Source organism: Lonchura striata, chromosome 2, assembly GCF_050655825.1.
Source record: "Lonchura striata isolate lonStrDom1 chromosome 2, ASM5065582v1, whole genome shotgun sequence".
Classification (NCBI taxonomy): Eukaryota; Metazoa; Chordata; class Aves; order Passeriformes; family Estrildidae; genus Lonchura; species Lonchura striata.
This window is the reverse complement of record NC_140704.1, coordinates 802,848-823,267: the sequence shown is the minus strand read 5'-3', so window position 1 is coordinate 823,267 and position 20,420 is coordinate 802,848. Positions and strand designations below refer to the sequence as shown.

Below are 20,420 nucleotides of genomic sequence, written 5' to 3'. Positions count from 1 at the left end.
TGGTGATAATTCCTTTTAAGTTGATAAAGTGAAGGCTGCAGTGAAGTTATGAGGAGACTGGAGTGATTCAGATGCAGTGGTGAGAGTGGTGGACTCTGTCTCCTGCTGTCATAGTCCCAGAAAGGTTTGGGTTGGAGGGACCCTAAAGTCCACCCAGTGCCACCCCTGCCATGGCAGGGACACCTCCCACTGTGCCAGGCTGCTCCAAGCCCCATCCAGCCTGGCCTTGGGCACTGCCAGGGATCCAGGGACAGCCCCATTTCTCTGGACAATCTGCTCTAAGGCTCTAAAACAGTTCCCCACAATAAATGCCAGGACCTTTCTGAGTCCTGCCCCAGGGCAGGCTGTGGAGAAGTGACAGGAGCTGCTCTGCAGCTGTGGCAGTGACAGTGGCCCGAGGGGAGCAAAGGGGATCCAGCTCTTCAGGTTTGATTCAGCTCCAGAGAAGGGCAATATCAGCACACCTTTTATCATTTTATCATTCCTAGGAAGCCTTTTCATGTCTTTCCAAGGTGCTAATGACACTGATTTCTCTGAAGGGGCTCTGTTGGAGGAACCTGAGCATTTCAGGTCTTACTCCAACAAGTATTTCCACTGACACCAGTCCTGAGGGCCTGAGGCTGGAGCTGCTCTGTGCCAGTGAGTAAGGGACTGTGGTTTCATTTCCTGCATCCATCACCTGCAAACAGTGCCAGGGGAGGGTTAATTCACCATTTTGGGCATGGATTTGATTCATTCCTACACACACAAGGAGAGCACATAGACACAGTTGTTTTAGTCATGTTTGGCAGGGAGATTTCTCTGCTGCTCTCCAGGGTGAGAACTCTGAGGTGATGGAAGCATTCCTAAAGCAGTGGATTCCACAGTGCCTGGAATATAACAATAATACAATAATAATAATGCAGCTTTGGGTGTGCCCTGGTGCCTGAGACTGCACCAGCAGGGGATTGAGCCCATCACTCCTCTCCTGGTGAGTTCTGTGGCTCACACAGAAGCTGCTGTGGCTTTTCCTGCTCCCCCAGCAGCATTCCCAGGCTTCCCCATGGAGCCCCCCTGTTGCTGAGCCCCCAGGCTGTGTGAGGCAGGAGCAGAGGCAGCTCTGGTGGCTGTGCAGCCCTGATTTATTGTGGGAAATGTAAATGATGGTTTAGATAACAGCATCATTGTCATACCCAGGGCTGGGATATTTAACAGCTATCGTGTATTTCCTCTCAATTAAATATTAATGTCCCAGCCTGGCTGTGACAGGTTGTGTGTTGCCTCAGTGAGAAGAGAGGAGTCTGGAGTGTCTGGAGGGCATCTTAAACTGTTTGCTGAGCTGAAGCTCAGGCAGGTGACTCCACTTGTGTTTGCAGAGCTTTGTTTGTTCCTCTCACGACAGCAGAGGTTCTGGATCTGCTGCTTCTGCATCTCTTTGGTAACGCAGGGAGTTCTTGGCAGGGAGATGTTTCACGGGTTTCCTTGTTGACCTAAAGTCCATTTAAGTTCTCTGTGAAGTCACTGGCTTGGGCAGAGCTCAGCTCCGAGTTCTTCACATGTTAGAAAAAAAGTTTCTATGTTCTTGGAGAAAATGTGCAAAACAGAGCAAAATTCCACAGAAATGGAGTACCTGCTGACTCAGGTGGAAAGAGGGGCTTGGAGAGGTGATGATTCCTCATCTCCCAGTGGATTTTCCTTTTTGAGAGGTGTCCTGGGGTGGCTCACAACCATCTGCCTCTTGCTGACCTAAGAAATGTCCTTTCATTGAGGGAACAGGGACAGGAGGAGAGGGAACAGCCTTAGAATGTGCCAGGGGAGGCTCAGGGTGGACATCAGCAGGAATTTCTCCATGGAAAAGTTGTTAAATATTGGCAGGGGCTGTCCAGGGAGGGTTGGAGTGCCCATCCCTGGAGGTGCCCCAGGAATTCCTGGCTGTGGCACTCAGAGCTCTGGGCTGGGGACAAGGTGGGCACTGGCCCAGGGTGGACTGGCTGGGAGGTGTGTTCAGCTTTAATGATTCTGGGATTCTTTGATCCTGGATTCCCACATCCTGCAAGGTGCAATATCAAACTTGCTGAAGAGAGTTCAAGAGCTTCTTTGGCGCAGAGGAAAGGGATTTTAGGAGCTCTCTCCTTAAAATCAAGCCTTCTTTCTTTGTCCCAGGGACAGGGATCTCCAGCTGATCAATTCCTCTGGGATGTATTTTCATTAAGCTCATTAGATCACACAGGAAAATCAGTACAGTTGTGTTTGTGTCTGTGCCAGGGGCCAGAGGCAGTTCTGTCATGGCTGTGCAGAAGCTCAGGCGTGTTTGGGGCTTTGTGTCATCCTTTCATTTTGCAATTACAGAGTAAGTTTTACCAGACTCTACTATTTTGAGGAATTCTTCATGGAAAAGGTGTTAAATATTAGAAGGGGCTGCCCAGGGAGGTGGTGGAGTCCAGAGGTGTCCCAGGATGTGGCACTCAGTGCTCTGAGCTGGGGACAAGGTGGGGATCAGGCACAGCTTGGACTTGATGTCCTGAAGGTCTTTTCCAGCCTTAATGGCTCTGGGATCCTTTGAGCAGCCTGTGATTTAGACCCAAAAACCTGCTTCCACCCAGGCAAACTCATTTCCCCCCCAACCTAACAATGGAGAATTGAATCTGATGTCCCCTTGTCCTGTGGTGGCCCTGGGAGCTGCAGCCACCGTGCTGTCGCTGCGTGTCAGGGCTCTGCAGCTGATGCAGGAAAACACTTTTCAAAACCCATTGACTACAACCTGTCTGGAGCTGTCAGCCTGGTTTTAACCTCACACGTGCTGCTGCAGAGCCAGAGGAGCGAGGTTAAATCAGGATGTTGGCAATAATCTCAGTGTCACACGTCCCTTCCTTCCCAGGCTGTCCCTGGGAACAGGGAAGGAGCGCTGGGGTTTGGGTGGTGTCCATCAACGTGTCCTGACACACAAGAGGGTCTGGGAGCACTTGGAGATGCTCTGTGTGCTTTTCCTTGAGAAAATCCTCTCTGAAGAGTGGATGGGAAGCAGTTTGTCTTTCTGGGATGTCCTGTTTGTTTGAAATCCTACCTGACAGGAGGGGACAGCTGGGGGGGTCAGGCTCTGCTCCCAGGGAACAGGGACAGGAGGAAATGGCCTCGGGCTGGGCCAGGGGAGGCACAGCAGGAGGAATTTCCCCATGGAAAGGGAGCTCAGGCCTTGGCAGGGGCTGCTCAGGGAGGTTTGGAGTGCCCATCCCTGGAGGTGTGCCCTGGAGGTGGCACTCAGAGCTCTGGGCTGGGGACAAGGTGGGGACCAAGCACAGGGTGCACCTGATGGGCTGGGAGGGTTTTTCCAGCCCCAGTAATCCTGGGATCCTGTGAATTTCTCCCCAGCAGCAGCATCAGTCCCTCAACACCTCCCATGGTCCATGGAGTGGTCTCCTGGCCAGAGCAGCTGGGGCTGCCCCTGGATTATCCCTGGCAGTGCCCAAGGCCAGGCTGGGCAGGGCTTGGAGCAGCCTGGCACAGTGGGAGGTGTCCCTGCCATGGCAGAGTGGGGATGGGATGATCTCAATGATCCCCCCCACCCTAGAATGTAAAATTAGATATTTCTATGCAGTATTTTTTTTGTTTGTTTGTTTGAGTTCCACCAACCTGGGCACACTCGGAGTGTTCTGCGCTTTGTCTCCCTTTTTTGTCTTAAAGGATTGAATCCAGCTTTCTTTGTAAATCCTTCCCTTTCCTAGGAGGAATGACACTTTCCAGCCCAGTTTGAAACTCTGCTTCTAGGCTTGAAAGAGCTGTCTGACAAAATCGAATCGAGATTTTCCCTGTGACATTATTGGGTCACTAAATCCTAACTCTGAGATAAAACCTGTGAGGGAGAATGTCCCCAGTCTCCCTAAATTGAATTATGGTGGCAGATAGTTCAGATAAGTGGGTTTATCATCTTAAAATAGGCCAAAAGGAAAACTATTACCCTTCAGTCAGATGTTTTAGTTGGTTTTTCTTACATATGGAAGGGACTCGTGTAAAAATCTCTCTACAGGAGTGTTGCTGTTCAAGAACACTTCGTACCTTGTTTTTCCTCAGTGTAGCACACAGGAATTAGCAGGAAAATGAGGATTACTGAAAATGAACCCCCAGCAGCAGCTGATGTCTTCAGAAGCTTAGAGATGGATCAGGGCTTGTCAGCAGCAGTTCTGCATCACCCCAGTCCAGGATCTAAATAAGCTCCTGTAATGCCTCTCTATAAATTGTGAAATCCTTGGCCAGGACCACGAGGTTGTGCTTCCTCCTGTCCCTCCTTGCAGAGCTGTGGATAAATTGGGATTTCTTCAACTTCTAAGCAATCCCACCAAATATCAGGGATTCTAGAACATGATCCAGGCACCTCCATGGTGTTTCCATGGCTGGTTGTTATCCCCTGATCTCCAGCACCTGCTGGCATTACAGGAACATTTTAAATCAGTGTTTTGTAAAGCAATAAATGAATTGCCTAACAGTGCACGGGGGATGCAATCCCAGCTCTTCCAGCACTCCTGCTCTGAGGTGCACCCATCCAGCCCCTGGAACAGTGACTTCTTCATCATCATCTTTATTATTCCTCTTCTGCCCTCATGTTGGTGTCACCTGAGCAGCAGCTGGGCCCTCTCTGGTCTGGTTTGGGGCTGGAGCAGCTGCTCCTTTTCCTGATGCCACGGGTGGAGAGCAGCAGCTTTTGGTTAGCCCAAAATAGAGTGAGTGTGGGGAGTGCCTGTGGGGGCAATTCTAAAGCCCTCCCTCTTTGTTTCTCAGATGGAGCTGAGGAAGAGAAGATGGAAACAGAGGCAGAGGGGCAGCCAGCAGAGAAGGTGAGTTTGGGTCTGCTGGCAGGAGTTTCCTGGCACTTAAATCCTGAATTCACCTGCTAAATTATTCTCACAACTAAATTATTATTATTTTGTTTATGTATTAATATAATGATGTTTAATATGTATTAAAATAAATTAATATTTTGATTGTATATGTAAATTTAATTTTTAAATTATTATTCCTGCTACATTTCTGACAAATAAATGGAGATGGTTTTTTTTCTGGAGTCTGCAGCAACAGGAGATATTTCTTGTTGTCTCCTTCACCAGGTGAGGAGTCCAGACTAGCCTGGGGCTGATCAGTGCAGCTTTGGGGTTATATCCCACTCTGTTTTCAGGTAGTTCTGCCTCCCTGATAAACAGGAAGAGATAAGTGGGGAAACTCACTCAGGGCTTGGAAATCTGCATGCTCCCACACATCCCATGATTCTGTGATCTTAGTTCAGGAGGTTTTGTGCCCACAGAATGACCCAGCTTGGCCTGGGTCACTGGACTTGGTTCAGTTTAGCACTTTTATTCACATTTTGGGTTTGTTTGTCAATTCTGGCTCCAGCAGCAGCTGCCCTTTAAAGTGTGATCTCTTCCACTGTGGTAATGAATTCCTTGGAAGGCCATGAACAAAGCTGACAGTAAATATCTTCTCTCCCTGCCATTGTCCCACCAATCCCATCCTTTCAGGTGGAGAGCAAAGCTGAGAGTGAGCCCGAGGAGGGGGAGAAGGTCCTGGAAGGGGAGAGCGAGCGGAACGCAGAGAAGGAGCCCGAGGGCGAAGGGGCTGCGGAGCCCAAGACAGGTGAGAGCTGCCCCTGCCCCAGCTCCTGCCCCAGCTCCTGCCCCAGCTCCTGCCCCAGCTCCTGCCCCAGCCCCTGCCCCTGCCCCTGCTCCTGCCCCAGCTCCTGCCCCAGCTCCTGCCCCTGCCCCAGCTCCTGCCCCAGCCCCAGCTCCTGCCCCTGCCCCAGCTCCTGCCCCTGCCCCAGCCCCAGCTCCTGCTCCTGCCCCAGCTCCTGCCCCTGCTCCTGCCCCTGCTCCTGCCCCTGCCCCTGCCCCAGCTCCTGCCCCAGCTCCTGCCCCTGCTCCTGTTCCTGCCCCTGCTCCTGCCCCTGCTCCTGCCCCTGCTCCTGCCCCAGCCCCAGCTCCTGCCCCAGCTCCTGCTCCTGCCCCTGCCCCAGCCCCTGCCCCAGCTCCTGCCCCTGCCCCAGCTCCTGCCCCAGCCCCAGCTCCTGCCCCAGCTCCTGCCCCTGCCCCTGCTCCTGCCCCTGCTCCTGCCCCTGCCCCAGCTCCTGCCCCAGCTCCTGCCCCAGCTCCTGCCCCAGCTCCTGCCCCTGCCCCAGCTCCTGCCCCAGCCCCAGCTCCTGCCCCTGCCCCAGCCCCAGCCCCAGCTCCTGCCCCTGCCCCAGCTCCTGCCCCAGCTCCTGCCCCTGCCCCTGCTCCTGCCCCTGCTCCTGCCCCTGCCCCAGCTCCTGCCCCAGCTCCTGCCCCAGCTCCTGCCCCAGCTCCTGCCCCTGCCCCAGCTCCTGCCCCAGCCCCAGCTCCTGCCCCTGCCCCTGCCCCAGCCCCAGCTCCTGCCCCAGCCCCAGCCCCAGCTCCTGCCCCTGCCCCAGCTCCTGCCCCAGCTCCTGCCCCTGCCCCAGCTCCTGCCCCAGCCCCAGCTCCTGCCCCTGCCCCTGCCCCAGCCCCAGCTCCTGCCCCAGCCCCAGCCCCAGCTCCTGCCCCTGCCCCAGCTCCTGCCCCAGCTCCTGCCCCAGCTCCTGCCCCAGCTCCTGCCCCTGCTCCTGCCCCAGCTCCAGCCCCTGCCCCAGCCCCTGCCCCAGCTCCTGCCCCAGCTCCTGCCCCAGCTCCTGCCCCAGCTCCTGCCCCAGCTCCAGCCCCTGCCCCAGCCCCTGCCCCAGCTCCTGCCCCAGCCCCTGCCCCAGCTCCTGCCCCTGCCCCTGCCCCAGCCCCTGCCCCAGCTCCTGCCCCAGCCCCAGCTCCTGCCCCAGCTCCTGCCCCTGTCCCTCCTCCTGCCCCAGCTCCTGCCCCTGTCCCTCCTCCTGCCCCAGCTCCTGCCCCAGCTCTTGCCCCTGCCCCAGCCCCAGCTCCTGCCCCAGCCCCAGCTCCTGCCCCTGCCCCAGCTCCTGCCCCACCTCCTGCCCAGAGTGCCTGGCACAGGCCTCAGCCCAGCTGTGACCTTGCCCTGGCACCTCGGGCTGCAGCAGGTCCCACCTGAACCTCCCTGCAGAGCTCAGGCATCAGATCATCTAATCAATTTATCATCTTAAATTTCAAGTCTTTCTTTTATATAAAAATGTTATAATAAGTGATTGTGTTTTAAATATCATATATATATTATTAATGCAAACTTTATTTTGAATAATACGTTAAAAAATGTCACTCCAGTTTAAAATTTAAGTCCTAGCCAATCCCTCCCTGAGCTTCCCAGCCCTGGGCATGGGGAGGAGCTGCGGCCCCAGAGTGCCTGTGGGTCATAGAAATGGGGGGGTTGCCCAAATTCCACAACATTTGGTCACTTTGGATGCAAGGAAGTGGAACTGCTGGAGGTGTTTAAGGTTGGACAGGGCTGGGAGCAGCCTGGGACAGTGGGAGGTGTCCCTGCCATGGCAGGGGTGGCACTGGATGGGCTTTAAGGCCCCTTCCAACCCAGACCATTCTGGGATTCTCTGCTCACTTCTCCCCTTGCAAGTTAATATTTCAGCTCAGTTTCCCTGGGAAGTGATGCAGAGCCTGGATTTTGACAGGCTGAGGAGTAACAACATCTACATAAAATAAAACCTTTTTCTTTTTGTCATCTCCCCCGTGCCTCATAAAATCATGGAAGGGTTTGGGTTGGAAGGGACTGTAAGGATCATCCAGTGCCGTGGCAGGGACACCTGCCACCATCCCAGGCTGCTCCAAGCCCTGTCCAGCCTGGCCTTGGACACTGCCAGGTGTGGGAATGGATATATTGTTTTTTTCCTTCAACTCACATTCAGAATTTTATCCCTGTGTAGAATAAGGAGTATTTGGATTTGATGGAGTTGATTGGTAAATGATGAGGGGAAGCTGATGGCAGGTGCTGAATGAAAAGCATTTAAAGTTGCCCCATTTGTTGGATCAGATCCTCTCAAACTGGAGTTCCAGTCAGCATTTGGATGGGGAGCAGTGCTGGACCTGGGGATGAGTTAATTAGTGCCTGAGTAATTAGTGGGGTGCCCTCCCATCCCGGAACACGTGTAACAGACTGGGCTGGGATGTCTTGCAGAGGAGAAGGAGGCAGAGGAGAACAAGGAGAACGTTGACGGCAGCAAGGACAAGGAGGCCGAGGCTGGGAAGAAGAAAGTGGAGCACGAGATCTCGGAGGGGAACGTGGCCACAGCTGCAGCTGCTGCCCTGGCCTCTGCTGCCACCAAAGCCAAGGTTGGTGCTGTGCCACAGCCTGGCCTGGCTCCCCGGGACAGCAGGGCTGTGCCTGGAGTGCTCGAGGGCTGCCTTCCCTTCTCCTGCCTGAGCCCCCGGGGGGATCATGGACAGCTGTAATTAAGCAGATCCTCGGGTGATTCTGGACTGGATGAGCATCCCTAAGGAATAGCCCCGAAGTGTGTGTGATTTCTTGGCAGGGCTTTTGGCTGCTGGGAGGTCTGGCTGTGGTGCTGAGGGGCACAAACCCTCTGATGTCCTCCCCTGCTGCCCCGGGGCTCCACAAAAATCCCTGGGCTCTGGGTGGGGCAGACACGAGGGATGTTCAGTCCTGGCTCTGCAGCTTTCACAGACATCTTAATGATCTTGTGTTTTGTTAAGGGTTCTGTTAAAAGCACGTTGGTGTGTCCCCTTAAACTCCTGTTTGTGTGTGGTCTCTAATGAGCTGTGTTGAATCAGCTTTTCTTTACCCTGTAATTACTAATTGCACGTTGTCTTGCCTTTCCTTCTGCAGGAACCACACTGCTTTCGTTGCTTTTAGAGTATCTTTTTCCAATCTGTTTTGTCTTTACAAATTTGTCTGGATCCAAGTTTTAATTTGGGTTTTTTAATAGCTCTTGGATTCAGTACCACATTCCACATCCACCTGCTCTACAGAAACCAAGAGCAAGGCTTGGGTGTTTATTCCTGATGGATTTCCATGGCTAGAAGGAGGTGGTGTGTGTTCTGTTCACTTTTCCACTCTGTTCTTTGACTCTTTAACTTTAGACTTTTTCCCCAGCTGCATCCCCCAGAGTGAGGATGGTGGGTCCTGTGCAGTCCCTCATTTTGAACCCAGGAGATGGAGGATGTTTCAGTTCTTACCTTTCAAACCAGGCTGTAAAATCCCACATGGCAGACAGCTCCCTGTCCATTAAAATCCCAAATTGCTGGCAAAACTGAGGTTCAGTATTTTGGTGAAGTGCAGAGTCCATAGTGGCTCTCAGTTCATCAAACTCACAGATATCTTCAGCCAAGCTGGAAAAACCTCTGTATGAGGAGACATGAGCTTTAATCTGTGTTTTATGGAGGGCCACTTGCTCCAAGTGAAGATGATCTGCTGCTCCCCTTCCTCTGGAGATAAGGAGTTGGAGGGGGCAGGGACCTGGCTGATGGCACTTTTCATTATGGCAATAATAATGTTCTGGAAGAGCCTCAGCTTTCCATTACAGGGAATAATAATGCATTGTAATTAGGAGGTTGACACTTCAGAGTAGAATTCAGGTTCAGCAGGGATTTCTCTTCCCACTCCCTTAAAAAGCCAGACATTGTTAGAGCTTTGGGTGGTCTGTGTCTTGTCTGAGGGAGTAATTAAATTCTTCATCATAAACTCTAGGCCTGCTCATGTGAAAAGCTGTTTTCCTTAGGATTTTATATCAGAGCAATATTGCAGTTGGATTCTGAGTGAAGATGGGGTTAAAGACAAGGGATTGAGTGGGGGTTTTGTTTGGAGTTTTTTGGTTTTTTTTCTTTTGGATCAGTGGCTTTTAAAAGTTGAGTTGTGCTGTTTGAGAAGTGGTGAACATGAATGCTCAGGGCGAGATCTGCATTTCATACGGACCAACAATTGAAATGTGTTTTCACAGGTTCTGGTTTCTGAACAAACACCATTAGAATTTAAGTACCTTCTGCTCATTTTCCTCTCAATGGACACCCAAAGTGAGCTGTTTTTTCCTGTCTGTGCCACAGCATCCCTGATGGCTCCTGCTCTGCTCCAGCTGGAGCTGCAGAGCTGCTGCTCTCGATCCACCACTGCCCCTTCCCAGAACTGTTCTGCTCCCAGTTTGACATCCTGCCCAGGAACTGATCTCATGACCTCCCCAAATTCCTGGCTGAGGTGGCTGGGACTGAAGAGATCATTCCTAGAAGCTGCTGATCCCAGTGGTGCTACAGGGCTCCAGGAGAGCTGGACTGGACAGGACCCAGGGAATGGCTCCCACTGCCAGAGGCAGGGATGGATGGGAGATTGGGAATTGGGAATTCCTGGCTATGAGCATGGTCAGACCCTGGCACAGCTGCCCAGAGCAGCTGTGGCTGCCCCTGGGTCCCTGGCAGTGCCCAAGGCCAGGCTGGACACTTGGAGCAGCCTGGGACAGGGGAAGGTGTCCCTGCCATGGCAGGGGTGGCACTGGATGGGTTATAAGGTCCCTTCCCACCCAAACCATTTATGCATTCCATGATTCTTTTTTTTATAGAATCATTTAGTTTGGAAAAGCCCTTCAGGATCACTTGTTCACTGATGACTCGAGGCTGGTGCAGTGATGGGTTTATCAAGCATTTAAAATTACCTCTGAATTTGTGTTCCTGATTTTCCTCAGCTGCAGGGATTTGTCCTTTGCCCATGGAAAGCCCTGGGTACTGCCAGGCTGAGTCTCTTTGAGTCTCTCTAGGAAAAACTTCAGGGATAATTTCCTTTCCAAGGTGTATTTTGAGACCTGTCCTTTACCTAAGCACATGCTTTGATCAGATATTCATCCCATTTCATTAAAATTGCACATGTGAAACAGAGTGAAATGTTTGGTAGAAGACTCTGAAGCACCAGGTGATTCCTTCACCCTGAATTTTCATACAAACAAGTTTATTTTACCAAACAGTGTTATTTGACATGAAATTTCCTGTTCTGTCAGCTTTGTTTCATTATTTTGTGTGCAGCACTTTGGTCAGTTTTGGATCAGCTGCTGCAATTTCTCAGGGATGTGGTGTTGGATGAGCTTGGGGTCACTCTGGTTCTCTCAGACCTGATTTGAAATTCACTTTAGAGAGCCAGGAGTGCATTTACCCACGTTTACTGGGTCAGGGAGGTGAACGTTGTCAAATGGCACGGTGTCACATGGGTTTTGAGAAATTCAGATTCTGCTGAGGGTTCCAGGGAGGTTTTTACTGCTGTTTCCTCCAGCTCTGAGGCAGTTTGGGTAGGGGTCTGTTTGCAGCTGCAGCTGGATGAGCTCCAGCTTTTCCCTGTGTCCTCCTGCCCTTGGGTGTGTCCTGGGCCACATCTGTGAGCACAGAGCCCCGGGCAGGGTGCAGCTCAGGCTGCTCTCATGCTGAGCAGCAGGTTTTTTACAGCAACAGGGAAAGGCATCATGACCACATTGTCACACTCTGAGGGTGTGAAACACTCGCATGGCTGCCTCATGTATCAAATATATATACACAGATCTCTGGTGTTATTTATGTGTGGCTATAAATGGCATGAAGTTAATCCTTGTAAAAATCAATTTGCCTTCTCCTTGAGAAAAATCTGTTTTAATGGCAAAGACGTGGCAGTGCCATGTCCCTGGTTTGGGGTCACTCCGGGTCACAGCCTCCTGTGTGTGTCCTGCTGGCAGCTTTTTGGGTGCCCCTCAGCTGACTCCACTGATCAGACCCTTCCTTCTCCCTCATCTGCATTCCCCTGTGCCCAGTGCTGGGTTGCTCTGAGCACCCTCCACACCCCTTGTATGAAACCTTCACACCTATTTATTTGATCAAAACCTTAATAATCTTCCAAGGGCCTCTGGTTCCTAGCATAAATTCATGATCTAATTCCCTGTTTCCTGCCAGAAGTGGAACAGGATGGCTGAAGCTGGAGGATTCCCTCCCTCCAAGCCCCTTCCTGTGCCCAGTGTCACAGAACAACCTCTGTGTTTCATCCCCAGCACTTGGCAGCTGTGGAGGAGAGGAAGATCAAGTCCCTGGTGGCCCTTCTGGTGGAGACTCAGATGAAGAAGCTGGAGATAAAACTTCGCCACTTTGAGGAGCTGGAAACCATCATGGACCGGGAGAAAGAGGCAGTAAGTGGAATTTGGGATTAAATCTCTCGCTGCCAAGGTCTGTGGGCCAACATCTGGAAAACCAGCAGCTCCTCTGCTCTCCTTTGTGTCCTTCTCCTTCAGCTGCAATCCATAATTCCCTCCCAGAGAGGCATCTGAGCCCTGTCCTCCTCCATCCAGTGTTTTCTCTATTCCATCAGCAGCACACTGGGGTATCCTGGATTTGCTTCCTCATCCTTACTCCGAGCAGGAACATGGAGTTGAGCCTTGTGTGGCCTTTCCACATGGATTGTGTCTGAGCTAAGAACAGCTTTTCCCTGGCAAGAGTGAAAGGGGTGGAGCCCTCCCTTCCCTGTGTGCCTTTCCCCCTGAGCCCAGTGAAGAGGGGCTTCCAAGGAGACAGTTCAGGTTTTTGGGGGCAGCTCCTGGGAAAGCCCTGGAAGTGGGATGTGGAGGTGCAAGGGGAATGCAGGAGTGACAGCCTCACTTTGTGGTGATGATGGTGGCTTTGCCTGAGCTGGGAAGGCAGCAGCAGCTTCAGGAGAGGGGAAGGGAGTGGGCTCAGGACATGGAGAGGAGCTGTCTGGGCCTGGATTACTCAGGAATTACGAGCAATTGTGTCATGTGTAGTGCCAGAGGCTTTGGAGAAGTGTTTCCTCTCTGGCTGCTTGAAAGATGACTCAAAATCTCATTTCTGTCAGAATGGCCAGTTTTTAATTTCTTCTATTGTGCAGCTGCTCCCTGTTGTGAGTAGACAGTTACTACAGGTGTGTTGAAGATTCAACCTGGATTGTGTCGATTCATAATTGCAGGGATTTCTGCATTTGCCATTCTGTGTGAATTGAATGGAATTTTGTCATTCATGGAACCCTGTCTCGGGCTGGAAGGGGCACCAGGCCCAGCTCCTGCCCCTCACAGCACCCAAAACTGAGCCTTGTGACCAAGGGCATCATGCAGGCATTCCCTGAGCCCTGCCCAGCCTGGGAGCCTGGCCACCCTCCCCATGGAGAACCTTTCCCAATGCAGAGTTCCCCTAACCACACTGATGGAGTTTGACAAGATGTGGACGTCTCTTGGAGCAGGATGTCAGCAGGAATTTCTGGATTGCTCCACATCCTCTGCTCTTTCAGTCTGTGTGTGATTGGCAGCTCAGGAAATGGACCCAACTCTTTTGGAAAGGTTCCCTGCAGATTCTTTCTTTGGGGGATATATTCCATTAGTGACAGGGAGGGTTTTTTTCCCTCCTTTTGAGGCATATGACATTTCCCTTTTTAAAAATGTGCATACAGATTTTCCCTCTTGGCTTCCTGGTGGTTAAATTCGCTCTTTTCACCTGTCATTGTGGATATTTAGTGGAATAATTAAAGCAGCAAAAGCTCCTTGCTGCCACTGCACACTGTGCCTGTCGTTCCTGCTGCCCTGGCTTCTCCTTGCAGGGAAGGAGCAGGGGTTGTGAGTGTTGACAGGAATCAGTGCTGCAGACTGCAGGCTGTTACATTTCAGGCAAAACACGTTTATTTGTGTTTGAGCTGAGCAGTGTCAGCAATGCCAGTGCTCAGTGTGGGGAACCAGGAGCTGCTGGTGGAGCTTGGCCAACTCAGAATTTCTAATGGCACCTGAAGCTTTGCTGGTTCTGTTCAGGGAGGAATTCCTGAATCCCTGAGGTTGGAAAAGCCCTCCCAGACCATGGAGTCCCAGCTGTGCCCAATCCCCAGCCCAGAGCTCTGAGTGCTACCTCCAGGTGTTCCTTGGACACCTCCAGGGATGGGCACTCCAAAGCTCCTTGGGCAGCCCCTGCCAAGGCCTGAGCACCCTTTCCATGGGGAAATTCCCCTGAAAGGAAGTTCTGTGCTGGAGATGAAGCTGTAGCACACTGATTTGTTGTAGGAGTGGGCATTAAGTGCTTGTAGTTGCCCCTCCCATTGCAGCACTTTGACAGCAGCACAGTTGTGTTGGATATTGGGGCATTGTCAGGTGTGGCACCCAGAGCCACCTGCCTGAATTCCAGCTCATTCCCTGGGTGGGCTTTTGTGGGCAGACTCTGCTGGAGAGGGTCCAGCAGAGCCCACCGAGCTGCTCAGGGCTCTGGAGCATCTCTGCTGAGCAGAGACTGCAGAGCTGGGCTGCTCAGGCTGCAGGAGGGAAGGCTCAGAGGGGAGCCACACAAATCTCCCAAACTGTGCCAGGAGAAGGTGCCAGGCTCTGCCCAGTGACAGGACAAGGAGCAGTGGCCACAAAGCAAACCACAGCAGCTCCAGCTCAGCAGGAGGAAGAGCCTCTCTCCATGGAGGGACAGCTGCCCAGGGGGGCTGGAGACACCCCAAACCCACCTGGACACACCCCAGGGACCCTGCCCTGGCCTGGGTGACATCCAGACCCTCCCAGCCCAGGAGCTCTGGGGTGGTTTGGTGGCAGGAGCTGACCTTGCTGGAGGTTCTCAGCCTCACTCCTGCCTCGTTCCAGCTGCAGGAAGGACTGAGATGGGAGAGCAGCTGCAAGTCACTGACGGAGTTTCCATTGGAAATGTGCTCCTGGAAAAAGCTGTTTTAATGCCAGTCTGGGGGAGCAGCTGGGGTTGTGTCTGAGGTGGTGACAGCCTGCTGCAGAACCAGGGCTTTGGGTCTGCACTAGAGCCCAAGCTTAAGCTTGGCTCAGCTTTAGCACCAGCTTGTGAGTGCCTCACCAGCTCATAACTTGCCTTTCTGTCCTTTTTTTCCTCTGCCCAACTGTCTTTCCTCATTCCGGGCATAGGGATTGTGTAGAAGGGAAGTTTTCCCTGGTTTTTGTTCTCTAATGTGAATTTTCAGGCACTGGCTGCTGTTTGGGCATCCTTGCAAAGACTCTTTTAAACTGTAACAGGATGGGGTGCCCTGAAGAGAGCAAAGCAAGGCCACAAAAGGGTCTCAAAGGAACAAAAAAGTGTTGCCTGAGCCTTTGTTTGGGGTCATTTGCAGGAATTCCTCTCCCAGCTGTCTGCCACCTCGGGAATGTTTCCCCACACACCCCATTTCCCCGGTGGGGTAGATTTATCTGGTGCTTCCCTCAGCATATCAGAGCAGAAAAGAGCCAGGGCAGCGTGAATGATGCCATTGTGGGCCCGCAGCAGCCTCCACCCGGCCAGGATCATGTTTAATTCATGAGCTCGGCCCATCTGGGCTGCTCAATGCCGGCTCTGTGGAGCTGCCTTCCCCTCCCCATCCCTGCCTTGTCAGCAGCCAGCCTGCCAGCGCCGGCTACTGAGGGAGCTTTGGGATTTTTGGAGAACTCCTGCTAGGTGAAAGTCTCCTTGGCAACCTGCTTTTCAGCTGAATTGTGGAGTCTACCTTAAAACACTGCTGAAATATTTGTAAACCGGTCACGCAGCCCCCGGTCCGGTGATAATGTGGGAATGGTCGATATTCCTGGAATAAGTCAAATATCACTTCCTTCACTGGCACCTGATCCATCATACAAATGCCCAGTGGCAGGAGGTGCTTTCTGCAGCTTTTTTTGCCTTTTCGTGGAATCTCAGACTGGTTTGGGTTGGAAGGATCTTCTGGATCATCCCGGGGCAGGGGCACCTTCCCTAGGCCAGATTGCTCAGGTTTCACTCCCTACATGACTTCATAATTAATCAAAGTAGCCTATTTGATGTTAATTGGCCCAAATGACATGAGGTTTTTTACATAAAGCTCTTAATAGTGCAAATCTGTGTCTGGCTGCTGTGACTTCCAATTCCTGCACTCAAAGGATGGAGAAGGGTCCTGCCTCTGATCCCTGACCTCCTGCAGCTGCACACACATTCTGCTTCAGGCTTACCTAGAAAATCCCCTGAGATTCCTGTTCTGCCTCGATCCAGCAAGCAGAAGGTGGAGAGAAAAAACCCCCAGTTTCTTCCAGAGCTGTGCTAGGGCTGAGTCCTCAGTGCAGAGCTCAGTGAGTAACGAGCTGTGCTGCTGGGGGGTTTTAGGACAGAACAAGGTGAGTTCATCCAGAGCCTTTCCCAGAACCTGCTGCAAACATCCAAAGGACAGCAGTTCCTTTTGGGTTGGGGTTGGGATGGGAGGCTTCTTCCAAGCCAGCCCACTGAGTGGCAGGAGCGTGTTTGAAATGCAGCATTGCTGACCCACCTGTGCCATTGCTGACCCACCTGTGCCATTGCTAACCCACCTGTGCCATTGCTGACCCACCTGTGCCATTGCTAACCCACCTGTGCCCTCTGTCCCCTCCTGGCACAGCTGGAGTAGCAGCACCTCTGAAATGCAGCATTGCTGACCCAGCTGTGCCATTGCTAACCCACCTGTGCCCTCTGTCCCCTCCTGGCACAGCTGGAGCAGCAGCACCCCTGAAATGCAGCATTGCTGACCCACCTGTGCCATTGCTGACCCACCTGTGCCATTGCTAACCCACCTGTGCCCTCTGTCCCCTCCTGGCACAGCTGGAGCAGCAGAGGCAGCAGCTGCTGACGGAGAGGCAGAACTTCCACATGGAGCAGCTGAAGTACGCCGAGTTAAGGGCTCGCCAGCAAATGGAGCAGCAGCACAGCCAGAACCCCCAGCAGCCCCACCAGCACCCCAGCGGGCCTGGCATCAACCCTCTGGGGGCACCAGCACACCCAGGGCTGCTGCCCCACCAGCAGCCCCCGCCCTACCCCATGATGCACCACCAGATGCCACCTCCTCACCCACCTCAGCCAGGTAAGAGAAGAGCTGGGAGCTCCTGCCCTGAGCCCCGAGGGGGAGGAGCTGCCAGGGGAGGCTGCCCAAGGGGCCCTGGGTGGTTACTGGTTTACTGGTTACTGGTTTATAGTGGTGCCACTGGCAGGGTTTGCTGGAAAGATGAGCTTTGCACCTTCTGCAGCTTCACTGTGGAGCTTCCACCCCCGTTCCAGATGTGTGCAGGAGGGTGAGAACCCCAAAAGTCAGGAGTGGGGGAGTGCCAGGGTGGCAGGCCGTGGGCACCAGCAGGAGAAAATCCTTCCAGCCACAGGAAAACACTTTTTTCCCTGGGAGGCTCATCAGCCCCAGAGCAGATTGTCCAGCAGGGCTGGGAGTCCCCTGCCTGGGATACTCAAGCTCTAAAGTGAAATATGAAGCTGCCCCAAGCACTGCCAGATGTTTTAGGTTATTTGTATTTCCTTAGAGTTGTTTTATACTGGATGATCTGAGTGGATGCTCCTTCAAAAACAATCACTCCTCAAATTCTCCAGTTCATGGCACACCAAACGTACAGAAATTAAGGGAAAGGACTGGGATGAGCAGCAGAGGCAGGAAGCTCCTTAGGGACCTTCTCTGGCAGGAGACCTGACTGTGAGAGGTTCCTGTGGCCTGCCTGGGTGTGTGTGGTGCCAGGGGAGGGTCACAGGACCGTGTTGGTCAGAGGGGACACCTGGAAGTCTCCAGTCCTGCTGAGAGCTGCCTGTCTCCAAGGGTGGGTACCCCTGATTCCAGAGGGTGGGGTGATCAGCTGATGATGTGAATTGGCAGCTTTTACTTGCTAAAGCTTGTTGAAATGGTAATTTAAAATCAAATAATAGAGCCTGGATGTGAGAACCTGGTTGTGGGACTGGATACAGCCAAGGAGGAGCTTGACCTTGAAGAAAACCTGATCAATTATTAGCCAAAAATATTTGGGAAGATTTCTCATAGGCAGCTGCTGAAGAAGCTGGAATTGTTTGGGTGTCATAATCCACGTAGAACATGGCAACAAGAAGCTGCAGGAACTTGAGTTTTCCTCATGAGACAAAAAGTGTTTGGTTTGGGAAGGAGCAGAAGGATTTGCAGGTGACCAGGAAAATGGGAAGTATCTAATCCAAGTGGATCTGCAGAATAATCAAAGTGGGTTCCCTCAGCAGGTGCAGAGTTCTGGTGGCTGGGCAGGAAGATTCGTCTGGTGAGGCTCAGGCTCCCTCTGTTTTTGAGACTCAGGGAGTTCCTGGGTTCACTGTGGACAAAAATCCCTGGGATTGGGAGCTGGTTTGGATTTTGCTGGAATTCGATTGGGAGTGTGGTAAAAAAGCTCTTTGGCTGCACAGTAGAGTTACTTTGGCTTGAGAGCATGGAGAGGAAATGACAGCCTGACCCCACACCTGTGAGTTCCCTCAGTGGATCTGCCCCCAGGTCTCCTGCAGCCTTTGTGGAGATCCCAAAATTTGGTGAGTGTGAGGAGATCGTGGAGTCCTGGAATGGTTTGGGTTGCACCCAAATCACCCAGTGCCACCCCCTGCCGTGGGCAGGGACACCTTCACTGTCCCAGTCTGCTCCAAGCCCCTGTGCCCAGCCTGGCCCTGGGCAGTGCCAGGGATGGGGAGAAGAAACCCCCAAACCCCTGAGAGTGATCCAGGAGCACCATGGAGCAGCTGGGATGGACAGGTTTCACTGCAGACCTTGGGGCTCACTGGTGGTTCCAGACAGGTTCTGGTGGTTCCAGACAGGTTCTGGTGGTTCCAGACAGGTTCTGACCTCAGCAGCAGCTGAAGGTGCCCCCCTGGGCTTAGCAGACCGTGAGCAGAACGCGGCATCGCCATCCTCGAGTGATGGATGAGAGCTGAAGGGATGGTGGGAAGCAAAGGGAGGAGAGGATTTAGATGGCATTGGAGAGGGAAGAGAGGAGGGAAAATCCCTGCTCAGGGGCAGAAGCAGTAAAGTCAAGCTCTCACCTAAAAGGTAAAAGTGAGGCTTTTCCCAGAAGTGTGGTTTTTAGCTCAGCTGTCAGTCTGGACACGATGGTGGAGAACATCTCCAGTGCAGGGTTGTGCTGGACCCATCAGGAGATCATCTCCAGCCAAGGGTCACCCAGTTCTCCTTGGCATGGCCGTGTCTGGCTCTGCTGGACCATAGAATTCATTTTCCCTGAGCTTATTTTGTTCTCCTCTTTGCCCTGGAATAGGAAAACAAAGTTGGATTCCAATTTCATTGTGAAAAGCTGCACCTTGTCATTGTGATAGGAAATCAAATTCCCAGTTTCTTCCCATGGTACCACTTTTGGCACTTCACTGATTTCTCTTCAGGCTCTGGGCTGGTGATCAGAACTCCTGGTTCTGGTGATACCCGTGGTGTGGAATAGGAGAAACTTCTGGAAATCCTTGGAGAAAGGGAGATATCTGGGAATTAGTAGCTATCATTATTAACTCTTCCTTCAGGTGGCATTTCACCTGGTAAATAACTTCTGACCTAAGGCAAAAATGGAATGAGGAGGGCAGGATGCACTTCCCACCACAACTGGATGAGCAACTTTAATAACCTTTTCCCTGATAGATTTTACCTCATTTTCTGTCAATGGTCGAAATACTCAAAAAAAAGACTTTGTCAGGAATTTTGGGCTTTGGGGTTTTCCAGGTGCTGAGCATTTAATTATTTGTGGGTTTAAATTAAGTTGCTGGATGCTTTTTGCTTCCTTATTGGAGTGATGATGATTCCAGGGGGCTTTTTGGGTACAGAAAAGGATTTTGAGCTCCCTTCCTTTAGGTAAATACTCCCTAACAGCTGTCAGTGCTTCCTGTTTTCCATCAGATGTGCAGAGCTTGCTGGGGAGGTGCAGGGAGCAGTGGGATGGAAGGAAACCCAAGCCAGGGGGTGGTGAAGGGGTCGGAGCTGACCCATGGCTTTGTAACCAGGGTGGAATTTGGGATTGGAGCCGTGAGGGTGGCTGGTGACACAGGAGCACTGACACCACACTGGGCTCTCTCTGGTGCACTCTGGCTGTTGGAAACCTGCCCCGGGCAGGAGGTGTTTGGGGCTGGAGCAGTGATAGGAGTAAATATCTGCTGTATTTCAGAATTGCTGGACTCGGAGTCAATCAGAGCGACCGCAGGCCGTGCTGCCCTGCCCTCCCCTGCCAGGGCTGAGCTCTCCCTGCACGTTTGCTGGAGGATGCTTTGCTCTGGGAGGGGAGCAGAGCTTCCCACGTGCTGCCCCAGGGGCTGGGAATGGTGACCTGGAGCTTCTGCCTCTGGTGCCCGGCCCCACGCTCGAGGCAGGGGCAGAACAGAAATGCTGGATGCCAGTGAAGTGGAAATTCTGCCTCTCCTTCCCCCAGACACGAGACACGAGGCTAAATGAGTTGTTGTGGTTAATTATTCACCCTGCTTGGCTGTGGGGAGGGAGGAAGGAAAGGTGGAACGTCCCTGGGATGAGATGAGCTTTAGGGTCCCTTCCAACCCAAACCACTGCAGGATGCCCAGAGCCCTTGAAGCCCATTCCCAGTGGGAAGGAGCACACCTCGGGATGCCAGCAGGGATTCCCTGAGCTGGGAACAGCTCCTCCAGCAGCAGAGCAGGCTGGCAGCTGGGCTCAGCCCCAGAGCTGCTCCCTGCCCACCACGGCCACTCCAGCACGGAGCGCTGGCTGTGCCCACAGGTTTTCCCTGGGCAGGCAGGATTTGGATCAGCTCCAAGCCTCATGCATCAAAACAAAACCCCTCTGTCTGCTTATCAGCCCAGTGCTCCTCA

At 52.7% G+C, this 20,420-nt stretch overlaps 1 protein-coding gene across 1 annotated transcript in view; it reads left to right on the top strand.

Annotated features, from left to right (window-relative positions):
• The window catches only part of SMARCC1 (SWI/SNF related BAF chromatin remodeling complex subunit C1), a 65,756-nt gene that overhangs the window by 38,911 nt on the left and 6,425 nt on the right, over positions 1-20,420 (top strand). Inside the window, exons 22-26 of the mRNA XM_077790035.2 lie at positions 4,753-4,808; positions 5,487-5,601; positions 8,047-8,201; positions 11,879-12,013; positions 16,410-16,668. Of these exons, the coding sequence (XP_077646161.2) occupies positions 4,753-4,808; positions 5,487-5,601; positions 8,047-8,201; positions 11,879-12,013; positions 16,410-16,668 (720 nt within the window). The remainder of the gene's footprint in view (positions 1-4,752; positions 4,809-5,486; positions 5,602-8,046; positions 8,202-11,878; positions 12,014-16,409; positions 16,669-20,420) is intronic.